This window comes from Hypomesus nipponensis, chromosome 19, assembly GCF_054491055.1.
Source record: "Hypomesus nipponensis isolate SF chromosome 19, ASM5449105v1, whole genome shotgun sequence".
Lineage (NCBI taxonomy): Eukaryota > Metazoa > Chordata > Actinopteri > Osmeriformes > Osmeridae > Hypomesus > Hypomesus nipponensis.
The window spans coordinates 12,482,329-12,498,363 of NC_140379.1; the positions used below are offsets into that span (position 1 = coordinate 12,482,329).

The 16,035-nt window shown below is 44.3% G+C and overlaps 1 protein-coding gene across 1 annotated transcript in view; it reads right to left on the minus strand.

Annotated features, from left to right (window-relative positions):
- The window catches only part of vps13c (vacuolar protein sorting 13 homolog C), a 48,626-nt gene that overhangs the window by 18,849 nt on the left and 13,742 nt on the right, over positions 1–16,035 (minus strand). The window contains 38 exon segments of the mRNA XM_084681612.1: positions 59–180; positions 325–481; positions 720–867; positions 1,002–1,306; positions 1,416–1,583; positions 1,760–1,863; positions 2,019–2,138; positions 3,231–3,387; positions 3,738–3,797; positions 4,282–4,361; positions 4,479–4,635; positions 4,775–4,908; positions 5,014–5,122; positions 5,253–5,400; positions 5,495–5,799; positions 7,150–7,185; positions 7,645–7,812; positions 8,035–8,138; positions 8,423–8,539; positions 8,727–8,877; positions 9,428–9,487; positions 9,688–9,767; positions 10,077–10,230; positions 10,553–10,656; positions 11,081–11,156; positions 11,293–11,425; positions 11,582–11,699; positions 11,933–12,065; positions 12,146–12,282; positions 12,450–12,564; positions 13,040–13,232; positions 13,927–14,069; positions 14,245–14,345; positions 14,571–14,646; positions 14,649–14,708; positions 14,884–14,946; positions 15,045–15,219; positions 15,351–15,457. Of these exon segments, the coding sequence (XP_084537738.1) occupies positions 59–180; positions 325–481; positions 720–867; positions 1,002–1,306; positions 1,416–1,583; positions 1,760–1,863; positions 2,019–2,138; positions 3,231–3,387; positions 3,738–3,797; positions 4,282–4,361; positions 4,479–4,635; positions 4,775–4,908; positions 5,014–5,122; positions 5,253–5,400; positions 5,495–5,799; positions 7,150–7,185; positions 7,645–7,812; positions 8,035–8,138; positions 8,423–8,539; positions 8,727–8,877; positions 9,428–9,487; positions 9,688–9,767; positions 10,077–10,230; positions 10,553–10,656; positions 11,081–11,156; positions 11,293–11,425; positions 11,582–11,699; positions 11,933–12,065; positions 12,146–12,282; positions 12,450–12,564; positions 13,040–13,232; positions 13,927–14,069; positions 14,245–14,345; positions 14,571–14,646; positions 14,649–14,708; positions 14,884–14,946; positions 15,045–15,219; positions 15,351–15,457 (4,878 nt within the window).

Below are 16,035 nucleotides of genomic sequence, written 5' to 3' on the forward strand. Positions count from 1 at the left end.
TAATGTGTTTATGTTTGTCCTTGAGGCTTTGTGCATCTATGAAACCCTGGGCAGCTACCTGTTTAGGATCGTCACTGTAGAGGACCAGCCCAAGTGACTCGATGTTAAAATTGAAGGTCATCGTTGCCAGGGGCTCCTCTTCCTCTTGGTCATTATATTCATGTTGCTTCTCAAAGCCACCTTGGGGAGAAGAGAAAAATATCAAGATATTGAAATACATCAAATTAACACACACACACACACGCACACACAAATAACATTTACATCCCGATATCCACGGACTGGATTCAGTTTGTGTTCTACGGTTTGCTTGTGCCTTCTAACCTTTAACAGGGGAGCCCGTCTTCCACTGTGGAGTGGTTGCCAGTCTCTGAGAAGCGTCAACACTGGTCTGGGGTTCAGAATGCAGGCCGCTAGCTTCTCCAATGTTCTCCGTCAGGATCTTCAACAGGACTGTCAGATCGCCCTGACTCAAGGCAACCTGAGGAGGACCCAAGGACCAACACTTGGCTTAAGCTACTCTTGCTAGTGAAACAGGGTAAACAGTTGACTGTAAGGCTACTTTACTGCTGAATTTAAGGCACATTCCCAATAGATTTCAACAAAAAGTCTGCTTTGTGACACTATTGTAGCATAGACCCTTGCACATACCCTTGTTCATAACTGGCGAAAAAGAGTGTATGATGAAACTACGTACACACAGCTAGGTATACACGTACCTTCATGGGTTTTAAGTCTCCATCGATCTCGATGGCGGCCATCTTGGGGTACCATGCAGCTGCCAGGTTCCTCTTCACAGTCAGGACCAGGTTGAGAGGCTCCAGGAGCTCAGTGGCAGGCGGAGAGGACTCAGTATCCAAGCAAATTCTGAGGGAACATTGAATAGTAAATAGACTTACTAACGTATGTAGTTTTGTTATAAGAATATAACATATGTGATGAAATATTAAGTATATCTTGACTTTTGCTAAATGATGGCATGCAATAAAAGAAAAGCATACCTGGAAAGTTTAAGCTGCGTGAGTTGTACGTCCATGTTATCAATAACTGCAGGCAGAGGACAGCCCTCTACAGGAAGCAGAGAGAAACTGTTGCCCACGGTGATCAGACCCAGGTCCACCTCCAGTGCATTGTGGGAGTCAGAGGACTGTGGTATGATGATGAGGGGGGCCTTCAGTCTGATGTCCATGGAGAGACGGAAGCTCTTCTGGGCAAAGTCCCTGACGCTGGAGGCTGCCTTCTCTGCTGCCTGAGCAGTGGCTGCACTCAGGGCCTCTTTGGCTGTCTGGAAGTTGTTGGTGAAGTTCTGAGAAAAGAAAGAACATTTTCAACATATCAATTTTTGAAAATCAAATACACGTAACATGTCATCAGGAAGGCTGCTTCGATGTGAAAATGAACATGTGATGACGTACCAGTAAAGACATGACAAATTTGTGGAGGTAGACCACTTGGATGCAGCCCACGTTCAGCTTGAGCTTGCCGTCCACCTTTGATGTGTCGGCGTATCCGGCTCCTTCCGTAGCTTTGGGGGTCAGACTCATGGCAAAACTGAACACCTCGTCCCCTACTATTGAGATAGCCTGCAAGAAGAAAGAAAACAAGTTACAAGCTTTTTCTCAGTACTAAATGTCAAATTCCTGTCCTAAATTAAATGTATTGACAGCAGCATTTACCCATTATAATGATGTATTTGTCCACAATGATGCCGCAAATGCCAATATTACAAAGTGAGTTGGCAGTATAATGCCGTTCTTGCCTTTTTGTGAATACTTTTAGGATCCACATTAATGACGATGAAATCTCTCAGACGGGAAGATATGTGTGTTTGGGGTCCTTGCATCAGCAGAGATCCATCAATGCCTAAACAAGAACAAAACATTTTCTATTTAAGTCTTTACACACGCTCAAGTCAACCATCATGTTGGACAGAAGTCCAGCACCACATACATAGTAGGTAGGGGCGTTCAAATGAACTTGTTCAGAGTTCAAGGTTATAGTTTTGAGTAAATGGTTACCTTGGATCTTGATGTCGGCCATGTTGCTGTTCTGGTCACACACCAGGACGTTGAAAGCCCCTAACCGCATTGTGATCTTCAGATCTATCACGTCACTGTCCGAAGGCGAACCGAGAGCAGCTGGCATGGGAACGGGCAGTGTCAAAAATGCAGTTGATCATAGAAAAAGCTATGTATCCCCGAAAACCAATACATGAGGATTTTTTCGCCGAGATAACACAATGGTGGACTCTAACGCACTCAATGTGCTGCATTAATCACATTTTGAATGACCGATACCCAGTATGACATCATGGATGGTCTGTTATGCACAGGGCCCTTTGTGAAGCTGTTTTCACACTGCATTTTCCATCATCTGGCTATGGAAGAGCAGATAGGGGGATTTGGAAGCCACCCACACTTAACAGCACTCAACAGAAATACAGGGTCCTTCAGGTGAACAAGGCTCAGAAGTGTGGGGGGTCTATTTTGAAACATTATAGACAGGCTATAGGCTATAATCACAAAGGGTCCCACTGCTCTATTGACACAGTAACCCATTATGGGAAATAGGTCAAGCAGTTAATGTTGTGTGTAACTTGTGCTTGCAAAGGCAGTAGAGTACATACAGTAGGACATGAGTATTGAATACACAGATGATGAGGTAGTGGGTTGAAGTGGATGGCCTACTTATGGTGTTTGCCAGACCAGTTTCTGGTCACTGTTTTGACTTTGCTGTTTAGAACCTGTTAGGGCAGGAAAAGCCTGTGAGACAGTTTAAACTGTATTTGTATATATCTGTTTGACTGTAGTGTGTGCTGTCTCTCTTTACTTTTTACTGTATATTAAGCCTCGCTGTGCTCTCCTCTCTTTATCTCTCTCTCACGTGTTTGAACACAATGACAGGATATTTGAACACACACACACACACAATACAGTAATTACTTACCTCCCAGAGATAATCGGGCACTGTTTTCTCACCAATGTGTTTGAATCAAGTTGGGTCACATAACAGGAATTTGGTATTTACCCTGGTCAAATCCCTGCCCTACCTTGTGTGTGTGTGTGTGTGTATATGGGGGAGGGTATAGTTCAATGGTAGAGCATTTCCCTGTTTAGCAAGTGATCCCAGGTTCAAATCCACCCCGTAGATGTCACAAAAAAACTAAACATGTCTGAATACATGATTTATTATTGCAACGTGTGTGAATGTGGGTGTCTAAATGTGCTTACTTGACTTGGCTGAGACGGCCCTGCTCTCCTCAGCCCTCTGTCTGGGTTCCCTCTCTGGTGAGGGCGGGCTGCTGGGGCACAGGGCCGCAGACAGGAAGTTCATGGTGGACAGCAGAGCCTCAGTGTGGAGCAACAGGTCCAGAGATGAGAATGTCACCTGTACAGAGATGCAGGGGGGTGGCAATGGAAGAGAGAATGAAGTTGGAGATGGACAGAAAGACAAAAGGGCGAGAAAAAGAGAAAGGAAGATATGAGAGATCCGAGATGAGGCCAGTCAGAGTCACTGTGTTCAGTCTCCCGGGCAGATCATTCAGCTGGGACATTTTGCAGTCACACAAAGAGACAGGGCTGTCGGCAGGCTTCACACAGGTTTTTTTTATGACCTTTCAAAGCCATAAAGGAATTGCAATGACTGATGTGTTAATAATCTTACACATGAATGCAAATCAAGCGTATGCAGACAAAACTGTCATTTAATGGCCAACAACAGTCGATGGGCTCACTTACATCCATCCTCTGCTCGATGTTGTTGTAGATTGTTGCAAAATTTGGCCCATTTCGGTCAGCCTGAAGAAAGAAAAAGAGCAGTCACAAAGACCGTGATTGACAATCTTGCTAAGCGATATGTTAAAGAAATGTTATTCCACCTCAACATTTATCAACATATTTGAACCATTCTCACCCCCTCCCATTTCATCAAGCATTGTGCAAGCCTGCATCATCGTCATCACCATCCCGGCCGATGTTTGCTTGTGACATTAACAAATCTCTGAACTGTCTATAATGTAGACCATTACTGTACCTAAATGGAAGTGAACTAAAAAAAACACCAGGACATAACAGGGTTGCCCTGACGCCAAACACCACAGGTGCTCAGCACAAAAAGCCCGGCCTTAGAAAAGGCTGTCATGGGATATGATATGGCAGACGCATGGCATCATGCCTCTGTCAACGTGATTGTCTGTTTAACAAGCCCGGCTGTCTATCCTTCAGCTTGGTGAGTCAGAATTCAAACCCTAGCATTGAAATACAAAGACAAAGTATGAGTCACCTTAAAGTATTGCACTTTGAGAAGCTCAGCACCAGGCTCTACAGAAGAACTGATCAGACACAGCGGCTCGCCACTGGAATCTGCACAGAGAAACCATACACATTTTCAAGAGAATACTCCACAAACATGTAAGTGTATAAGCAAAAATAATAAGGTGTACGGTGGCATGCATTTCAGACTCGGAAACTGAAACCGACCTGCAAATTCCAGGCATTTCATGGTGATCTTCTTGATGTATGTGGTGGCGTCCATGTCGTACTTTCGGACTTTGGTGTTTATACCTAGGTGAGCCACATGCAGAACCAGGAATGGATTCTCCTTCTCATCCCTGGTCTTTTGCAGTTTCAGCACCACCTGAAGAGATGGAAATGAAAAAAAAAAAGAAGCTCTGTATAAGCTGTCATCTACAAAAGGACAGTTGGGCCAAATGGATTTCCTTGGATGGTGGATAAGGCCGACTAGAATAAGGTGTAGGGGTCCAACTGTACTGTACCTCCTTGATTTCAAAGTTGAGGAGGACATTGACTGTGTTTTCACTGGGACCTCCGTTTGTCAAAGCATGCCGACTTTTAGAACCAAGTGGTAAAGACACCATGTCTATCTGCTGTTCGACCATTTCTGCTTTCTCTGTAAATCAGGAAGTCCAATGGAGGCAAAGACAGACTGTGTAGTTCAACTTTCAAGGATGTAGGGTAATTTTCATTGTTGACTGGTTCTGTCAATCATTCTTACCTTGTGCCACCTGCCTCTTCACATCTATGCTGTGCTCTTTGCTTCCCTCCCCTATATTCTCAACCAGGATCTTCATCAGAACTGCAAAATCTTCTTGCCCAAGTGCCATCTGAAACAAGGCAAAAAAGCAGGCTTAAAACATGACAAGAAAACATGCCATGCAAACTTTGAGAACTCACTCAGAATATGTGTGTCTTCTACTAGAGGGGATTTGGAGTGATGGAGGTGGATGCACCTACGTTCATAGATGTGAGAACCCCCTGGACATGGACCCCAGGGATCTTTGTGAACCATGAGGCTGCCAGGTTGCGGTGGACAAGCAGTTCCAAGTTTATTGGCTGGAGTATCTCGATGTCTGGCTGTGGAGAATCTGGTTTCAAACTAGTTCTAAAATAAAAGATAAGATACAATAATTAAATGATAAACTGTACTACCCCACAAGTATATATATATGCTCACACAAACACACACAAAGAAACACCTGGACAACTTGAGGTGGGTGAGCTTCACATCCATCTTCTCTACCACGGCTGGGAGAGGGAGCCCTTCGGCTGACATCAGACTGAAACTGTTGCCCACGGTGATCAGACCCAGGTCCACCACAAAGGCATTGTGGGAGTCGGAGGACTGTGGTATGATGATGAGGGGGGCCTTCAGTCTGATGTCCATGGAGAGACGGAAGCTCTTCTGGGCAAAGTCCCTGACGCTGGAGGCTGCCTTCTCTGCTGCCTGAGCAGTGGCTGCACTCAGGGCCTCTTTGGCTGTCTGGAAGTTGTCCACAAACCTCTGGGAAACATAGCAGATTCCCATCAATACTATACAAAAGGTCTCAGATTGTCTGTGCATGAATCCATAAGTATGTAAGCCATGATGAGGATCAAGAAAACACAGTTAGAAGGAGTTGTTGGAAATGTGTGAGAATTTCACGACCCCAAGGTGATTTGGTGATAGGTATTCATGCAAGAAAATATATTAAGTAAGTAATACAAAGGTTTAGGCTAGTTAGAAATGACTCAATGTCAATTTACTCAAGTGAATTCTCACACGTGTATGACAGGGAGAACAAGAGAAGGAAGAGAACACTGAGTAGGCAAGTTTACAAATGGCAGTTGAGTGATATTAGAAGCGTTCATGAAAAAGTGAGGTTTGGTTACTCTTACATGTTGTGTATGAAAAGCATTCCTTTTTCGTGCTCAGACAAACCATTCCAGTACAGAGAACTACCCAAAGTGCTGACAAGATACTAAAAGGCAGGAGCCATACTAACATGCAAACAAGACCCATAGCATCATATTCAGTGTGTGTTTAGTGTCAAAACACATCTGCATCCAACAAATGCATATATCCAGCTATAGTTTGCTAGCCTCAATCTCTTCTACAGCATGTGCTCATTCGCTTAATTGCTGTTTGTACTCCAAGTTGATATGAACTTTTCACAAATAGGTCACTCTCCTTAAGTAAATATCTAAAACGCAGCTGTACAACATTTAGTAGAATACGGATACCATACCAAATACAATCTGAATTCCAATCAAATATTAATTAGGAGTGCTTTTCATTTTTTATAGTTCACACAACTCAACAATTAGGTCACACAATAGGAGTGGTGGGGAAACACACAAAAAAGGTGGACCTAGCAAGATGATAGTCATCAACATTGAGACTTCTTCCTGTTCACATACATCAATAAAAACTTTCCACTTCATATCTGAGTTGGTGTTTCGGTTGATGTTTGTGAGTGAAAGGTCAGGCCGGTGTTTCAAATACCATTGATTTGCACAGTCAACATCCTAAAGGGTTTGGATGGAGGCTTTACTCTAACTCTAACCCTAAAACAGGGGATGCATGTGTCTCACAGTGACTGGGAACACTAAGGACATGGTTTCCTGACAAAGTTAAGCCAGATCCAAAATCAAACAAACTTTCACCTGGAAAAACTACACTTAAGATGCATTTTGGGAATAGTGTTAGTCTTGGGGAAAGTATTAGACCACTTTCTCTAGTTCCCCCAAAAATGGTCTGGCTTACAAAGTGACATTAGCCTAAAGTGTGGATTTACGGGTGTGATAGCATCGTTGGATAAAGCTGCAAAGCAAAGGTTTAATGCAGTTTAATGCTTCATGCCAACGCATGTACCTCATCAGGAGAGGGATACTGATAGCTAAAAGAGGCCTGGAAAGAACAAGACAGATTTAGGAAGGAGAGAAATAAATGAAAGCAAATACACAGCAAACATGCTCTGTCTGATACAAGAGAGAGAACAGGGAAGTGTCCTCTGGATGATTTCCATCATAAAGAGGTCGAAAGGAGAATCTTACAAAAGCTTAAGGACAGTTTTGGCAAAGAAAAGTGAATTGTACAGTTTACCACACCAACAAAAGCATTATGGACGCTTTGCTTACTACACATTTAAGATCAAAGGATACATTGCCATCCATAATAATAATAATTTGCTAAACATACAACAAACTGCTTTAAAAATAATAATATTTGCAATTGATCTGCAGTCAAACACTCAGTCACTGAGCTATACCCATCCCCATTTATTGTTATCTTGCTCAACTCTACTACAATCGGTTTTGTGTTTGTAGGAACTAACAGATATGCGATGCTGGTATAGCTCGCCCTCACCAGCAGTGACATGAGAAACTTGTGGAGGTAGACAATCTGGATGCAGCCTAGTCTCATGGTGACCTTGCCGTCCACCTTGGAGGTGTCAGAGTAGGCCTCGCCCTCTGTGGCACAGGGGTACAGCGACAACTTGAAGCTGAACACCTCCTCCCCCATGATAGACACCGCCTACAGGAAGTCACACAACATCATGTTTCAAAACACCGTATAGCAAACACCTGTTAGATTCACGAAACAGAATAACGTGCAGGATTCGTCAATTAGGTACCTACTTCTCTGTGTAAAACTCGCAATTATCGACACACAAGTAATCAATGCAGCAAGAGCAATGTGTGAACCAATGGGTTTTAAAGCAAAAATGCAACACACGCAAAGTAAAATACATCTTACTTTTTTGTGAATTGTTTTGGGGTCAACATCCATCACTACAATGTCTCTGAGCCTTGCAAACACTTCTGTCTGTTTGGCCTGAACCAGCACAGAAGCATCAATACCTAATGAAGGAAATGATAATGGAAGGTGTACAACAAAATACATTCATCGGAAGTGCATATTAATGAAACTAAATGGCCTGAATCATTTTTCATTTCACAATCATTCCCATTATATTTAATTCCATTTAACAGAAGCTTTTATGTAAAGCAACATACAAATAGTGCATAAACAGCTGAAGATCCTGGGTCTGAAGTGCTTAGTTCTAACAGTATAATTGTCAGAGTGAAGGACCAGTCTGCATTTGGGAGCCACAGTGCACAGTAGCACATGAAGCTGCTTTTACCTTGGACTCTGATGTCAGCGATGTTCCGTCGGTCATCACAGACCTCCACGCGGAAACAACCCAACATGGCGAACAACTTCAAATTGAAGACGTTGGCATCTTTGGATCCTTTCAACACTGCAAAGCATGGGGAATTGTAAACTAAGTTCTTTGAAATCCTCCAGTGACCAAATACTTTTTCCCCTTTTGAGGGATCATTAAAATGTTCTTGAGACAATATTTGGCTGATGAAACCATATGGATGTTGAGACGGTCCAATGTGAGGCTCCTTGAGGTGTATGAGAGTGTGGCCAGGTCAGTATACCTGTCCTGCCTTGTCGGCCTTTCTGCACCCGTGTCTTGGCCTCACGCTCCTTAGTGGTGGTGAGGTCTTGGGGCACGGCAGTGTTCAGATAGTTTATGGTAGACAGAAGAGCTTTGGTATGGAGAAGGAAGTCCAAAGAGGAGAACTCCACCTGTATACACACACGGTCACATCACTCCAAAGCTGCAGGCACGACATATGTTTGGAACAACAGCCTGACCACTATAGACTACAGTCCAATCCGATTATTTGTGTATAAAATAAATAATCACGAATCTGTCCAAAATTTAGATCTGCCAGGAAATTAGTAAGCCTCTATTAGAAACATTTAATTAAGGGAACATAAAGTGAATCAAACAAATAATTTACAAATATTTGCAACCTCTAAATAAGTTTGTAAAAACCTATTTTGGTAAAACAAGAGGCGTTATATAATCTATATGGTATAGATAATCGGTTATGATCATGTGGAACTTGCCACAGTGATGACATGGAAAAGTGAGGACCTTAAATGCAGCTTTAAGTATTTAAGTACTTTAAGTGTATAAAATAGTTCCATGCTAAGTGTTTTATAGTCTGTCAATGCTAAAGTACAGAGCTGACAAATGGTGTTTGATAAACACATTACAGGGCACCTCCTCATGCAGCATCTACTGTCTGTTGTCTCGGCAACAGAGAAGAAACACCAATGAATCACCCACCTTCAGTGTTTGCTCAGTGTTGTCAAACATGGTTTGGAAGTTTGGACCATTAGAATCAGCCTGGAAAAAATCATTAAACAAACCAAAACAAAGGGGTGAAAACAAGTATGGGTCTACTTTGGGGCACAAAGAAAGACCACAATTATGTTTTAATCATAACATTTACCAAAATAGATACTTCTACTTGTTCACTTTGCGTTAAAGTGCAAAGCTTTTGGAGTGAATTAGAGGCAAATAGAGGGCTTGTGAGGTCCACTTACTTTGATGTATTCCACCTTTAGTAGGTCAGAGCCCTGCTTGTCAGAAGAGCTGATTAGGTGAAGAGGCTGATTTTGAGCATCTGAGAGACAAAAAAGGAGGTCAGAACTTGTGTTCACTCAAGGTTGTATGCTAATATGCTAATAAAAGAGCGTTTCCACTGCAATAACCTGATTGGAGCTGTTACTCTGAAGTTAGATGCAGAATCATCTGGGCACATTAAAAGGACTGTAGTAAGTGAGACAGCTGTCGTTTTTTAGATGGTACCATTGCCAAACACAGAGAAAATTACCACTCAGATGATAATGTCTTTACTGTTTGGCCTTTTTGTTTCAAAAAGAGGGGAAGCACTCAATGACTCACAGAACCAAGTTTGTGCGTATGTGCCCACCTCTGATCTCACAGTAGTCCAGGCCTACTTTGCGGAGGTAGGAGGTGATGGACAGATCATAGGTTCTCATCTTGCCCTCGGCTCCAAGCTGGGTGACTCTGAGGGCCAGCACGGTGTTCTCCTGGTCTGCCTGACGAGTCAACTCCAGAAGCACCTAAGCAGGGACACAATGACACACACACACGTGCACACACACACGTGCACACACACACACACACATTACAGGTAGGTGTAAGTTTCTTTTACAAGTAACTAAAGAAAACATGATTGTTCGACAATACGTCATGTCTAATCTAACAATTTGATGGTTCCTGCCTAAGACGTACTGTCCATCACAAATAGGCTCAAGTCCACTACTAGTGAAAGTTGTATCTCAAGATCACAACACACCAACTTTTTCTCAAGTCGTGATCGTGAGAATACAAAAACAAAATATCTGTGATTTATAGTATCTTTCATCCATATGTCTTCTGTACCGCTTTGACTTCAAACTTGAACTGCACGTCAGTGAGCTCCTCCCTGGCCGTGTGCCGGTGGTCTTCATCCATCATGGACCTCTCACTGGCATCCTCATCAGAATCTATGGAAGAGCAGAACATGGACACAGTTTTCTCACACTGCATTACGATGCAGTGTAGTGTACAAGTCATACATGCAGCAACAAATAGTCACCAACTATTGACTAAAGAATTCATGACATGGAAATGTATACCATCTTATTTACACTTATAGGGGAATATACCCTTCCTAAATCCTAATCTACAGCCTGTTGTTTTCTTGTCCTAGGATTAGGGTTGAAATCCAGTAAGGATAAGGTAATTCTGCATCTGAGCCCAAGGGCAATTTGTACCTCGAGAGGCAGTTGTGGGGATAATGGTCTCTCCAGTCACCTGGTGGGGGCGCTGTTGTTTCACAGCTCTTCACTGATCTTTGTCACTTGCCAACTGTCCTTGCCTATACCTATGCTAGTTTATCAAGAGATTGAATGTACATGCAATCAATACCTGTTTCCATTGCATATGGAAGAGTTGAGGGGTTTATACTTAGAACTCTTGGTCTAGCATTAGCTAGCGACACCACCTAGAAACACATGAATTGTACACATTTTCCACAGTATTTACAATATTATTCCTAACATAACCCCAAAACGGCCCAGTGTATCTACACAGCCCTAAAATCGAGTGTGTGTGTTTTTAATGGACTGTACTAAGTGTACCTTCCCAGTAGGGGTGGAGGGGGTTGAGCCCATAAGGGGAAGGGGGATGCTGTTGACCAGGTCTAGAACACCTTGGATCTTCTGGTCTGAGATCTTCACATGGAGCAATGGCAGTTCCCCTGACACTTTGAACCTGTCACACAAACCAATACCTTACCTATATTTCAACGTCAAAAACCATTGTGATGCTAGTTTACAAAAACAATGAAAAGAGGTATTAATGAATAAATAATTTACATAAAAATGTGAGGCCACGACCAAAATGTATCTTTGGCCTGAGCCGGTGTACCTGGCCATTCTGGCGTCGTTGTCCACCATGCATTTTGCCAGCTGGACGGTGAAGTCCATTGGCTGAAGGATGTGCTGGATGGACGAGCCCTGGAGGCGAGCAGTTTTCCATGTCTCCCCTGGGGAGAGAGAGATGCAGAGAGATCTGCATGGGCACCAAGACAACTCTGCAACAACACCATCATCTCCCAAGGTAGGCCAATGTAGGTACACATACAGTATTATGAAATATAACTAGAAATGATGAATACATTGACACATTTGATAATCATTATGTTTCAATCGTATACTCCTTTTGCCATTTTTAATACTGTGTGTGTGTGAGAGAGTGTGTGTGTGTGTGTGTGTGTACCTGACTTGCTGTAGAGGACCTGGACACTGCGTAGCTCCAGGGAGTACCTCTCATAGGCTCGATCCATGATCTCCTCCAAGGAGGAGAAGCTGGGAGACGTCGGCTGCTGGTTACCTTGGTCCACACTGTTTAACTACATACAACGCACATATGAGACACACATACACACACACTCGCACAACATTGCTAATAACTTCAGGTTCCTTGACTCACTTGTAAACTACCAAAGTCGATGATCATCAGGTCAGTCTTGGGTTGGTAAAACCCAGACTTGGGCACCAGCAGGTAGGAAGGCTTGAGGTTGATCCTCAGGTCCAGAATCTTACGGTTCTCAATGATGTGTGACAGGCCTGACAGAACATCAAGGTGATAAGCCCCAGCAGCAGCAGAGCAGTCCTCTCGTTTGGAGTACAGGAAGTCAATTGTGCTTTGAAAAGGATCCCAAACATCGCTCTTTGAAGGCGTATACAAGAGTGTGTTTCTAGGTGTTTGTGCAAAGCTCGAGCTGGGTGCGTACCAGTAGCGGTTTTCTCCTTGATCTCCTCCAGCTTCATGAGGGTAGCAGAGGTCAGCACCTCCAGGTCCACGCCTTTCGCCGTCTTAAAGAACTCCGCCATGCTGTTCACTGTCAACTGGTGGGCCGATGTCAAAACACATCCATGACATACATTCAGTACAACATGCAGTAAATTCCTTCCTAACAATATGTTGTATTTGAGCTGTGGTGTATAGTAAATCATAAATATCGACCCTTTAGATAACCCACTACATTATCCACAACATTACCCACTTTGCCTCAAGGGAAAATGAAATTGATTTTATTAACAAGGCTGGACAATGTCTGTTGGTCTGCAGTTAGATACAGGGGGGGCATGTGTGTGTGTGTGTGTGTGTGTGTGTGCACGGGTGTGTGTGTACAGCTGTGAGGCGAGAAAGAAGAATAGTCAGGAAATATCAGGTCTCTTGTATGAGTTCTACAGGGTGGGCGAGAGGTCAACGGGAACAGATGTTAGCATGAGTATCTTTGCGTATGTCCACATGTAAACTACACCGAACCGCAGCACACGTGTGCATAGAGTGCAGTGTGTACTGTAGGTGTCAGAGTACCGCGTCATAGATGATCTCCACAGGCTGCGAGTGCACACGGAGCAGCTGGTCGGCCGGGCTGTCCTCTGGGTTGAGCTCAAACAGGATACTGAGCAGGGAGGAGGTGGAGCCTCCCACCGAGGCGATGAGGGAGGGGACCTCCCCTTGCTGCTCCAAGCCAGTCACGTACCAGTGTTGCAGCCCCGCCTCCACCCTGAGGGGGACGAGGAACAGGGGGAGAGGGAGAGAAGTGAGTGAAAAGAGTGAGAGAGTGTGTGTACTGTAGAGTGGGACACCTGGACATAATGTGTGTGTGTGTCAGGGAGTAAGTCAATTGGTTTATGGGTTTTCAGTCACAAAGTGTGTGTGCATGTGTGTGCAACTTGCACGTGTAACTACCGTGCAACTGAGTGGCAACCATCTAATCTTGGTCTAGAGCTATTGCAGGCTAGATAGCAACTGCCATCGCTGTGAGCCAGTACTATGTTACATTAAGGTTTCATGTGCATATTTCCGCTGTTGGGTTACACCCAAATCAGCGCAGGGTTTCTGTTTGATGTGCACTGATGAGCTGCTTTATCTGATGGGAGAAGCCCAGTTGTTGGACTATCCACTTGACACACATTGACAGGAGTTCATGTGGTCCTTTCACAGCGTGCGAGAGAGAGAGAGAGAGAGAGAGAGAGAGAGAGAGAGAGAGAGAGAGAGAGAGAGAGAGAGAGAGAGAGAGAGAGAGAGAGAGAGAGAGAGAGAGAGAGAGAGAGAGAGAGAGAGAGAGAGAGAGAGAGAGAGAGAGAGAGAGAGAGAGAGAGAGAGAGAGAGAGAGAGAGAGAGAGAGAGAGAGAGAGAGAGAGAGAGAGAGAGAGAGAGAGAGAGAGAGAGAGAGAGAGAGAGAGAGGTGGACCTACTTGATAGCCTGTGCCCCGGGCCTCTGAGATATGCTGGTGCTCAGGTCGATCATCTGGACCTTGAGGATCTCTGGAACGTTAGGCTCCTCCCTCAGCGTGATAGACGTTCTGAAGAGCTTGAAGGTGATGATCACCGCCACGTACTGGAACACGTACAGAACATCAACACCCAAATGATGTGTATGTGTTCCTGTGAGAATGTTAAAATGGTGCGCTTCTGATCCTTCATGTGTGTCTCTAAGAATACAAATGTCTGCTAAATGAATAAAACGTTAGAAGTTAGTGTGAGATTGTGTGTGTGTGTTTCCAAGCACCCACCTGCTTAGGTAAGGCCAGGTTGTGTGAACTGCCACTGTACCCGATGGCAGTGTAGAGTTTGGTCTTTTCATCAGCGGTCATCAGCTCATCCAAGCCCGTGCCTGATGGGTGGGAGAGAAGCATCCGGTAAACTTTCAGTCCAAACACAGTGTACCACTACCACAGTGCATATACAGTATTAAAGTGGGTTGTATAGTCAGCTGAACACTGCGTGAGCTAGTATTATGCTGTGCGGTATTTAATACAGCGTTATCTGCTTTTCCCGCGGCAAAAAGACTCTGTGGGTGACACATGGGTACAGGAGGGGGACATGAAGGGGGACTCACTCTCCTGCTCCTGGGTGTCCTCCAGCTCCTTCTTCTTGCCCTCCTTTCTGCCGAACAAGCTGCTGAAGAAGCCCCCCCGCCCTGCTTCTGCCCCCCCGCCGCCTTCTTGGCCACCACCTTCTGGCCTGACCGGATCACCTGCGGAGCGACGGGAGGAGGGAACGAAGTAAGGAGGTGTGGGAGGCATGGGAAAAGAAAAAAGGCATGTACAGATGAGTGAAGGGAGAGCAGTAAAATATACTGTTTGTTGTCCTTCATAAAGGATCAATATAAACTGAGGTGGAGGAAAAAAAAGCTGCTTTTCTGTACCAACCTCCATTTGCGCTTGCTGTCTGGCCAAGGTTATGTTGAATACATCCAGCCCTTTCTCCAGGTCCTGTCATGGACAAAACAGGTTGAGAACAAGGTTTTTTTGAGATTTCACCAAAAGACTGGACCAACTCCTCTCAACTGTGTCTGGAACTGAAGAATTACCTGGATCTGTTTCTCCACATCTTCTCTTGGTTTCCCCTGTGTCAGCAGCTTGGCTTTGTAAGCTGCCTTGTAGGCCTTCACGTTCAGCCTGTGCTTGCGGATGTTGGACCACGACCACATCTGGTTAAAGCGTCTGATGTGGACCTCAAGCACGCTGGTCATGCAGTACTTCCACCTGCAACACCGTAAGATGAAACTCTCCAGTCGTACCCTGACTAATGCAGGTCTACTCTCAAGTGGTTTATGTGTTCATTATAACACAGACATTTCTTTTGAGAGGTTGAATTGGATTTTGGATGCAATTACCAGTGCTTGGCATTCTGTCTCACAGGGACATCTGGTCTGAACTTCCTGTAGGGCCCATTCTTCACCATGCAGTCGATGGACTCTAGAAGGTCCATCATGGTGAGGTACTGGGGAGGTGAAGATCAGACCACATCAGCGTTTGAAGGACAGGACAGAATCAGGATGATTCATATGAGGATATTCAACATCCTTTCCAAAGTTTCTGGTCATGATTGGTCACCATGAACATATATCATTTGGCAGAATAATGTAACGAGATGCATGGATTGTTGCAACCCATGTTCATTAAGAGTACTTTAAGTACTGTAGTTCCCATCTCCACACTGAAGAGGGACTAACAGACAGTGCATGTGTGATTACAAGTCTGACGGTGAGCTTTCTATAAACAGGAACGCTGGGTTGCTAACCATCAGATGTGTCAGTGAACAGCAGACGACCAAAATGTCATAGTAGGTGAGAATAGCAGACGTTTCGTAAAACATGCACGTGTAATATGTTGGATAATGCAGCAATTACATTTTCTTAGTCTTCACAAGTTCAAGTGCTATTTGTAAGGGGTTTTGGGTGTGGGTTAGAATTGGAGTTGGGATTTAATGATAGTTTTGCGGTTAGAGTTACGAGGGACAGGGTTAAGATTAGGGGTTTGAGATAACAGGATGTTGGGACTGAAATGTGAGTCCCCACA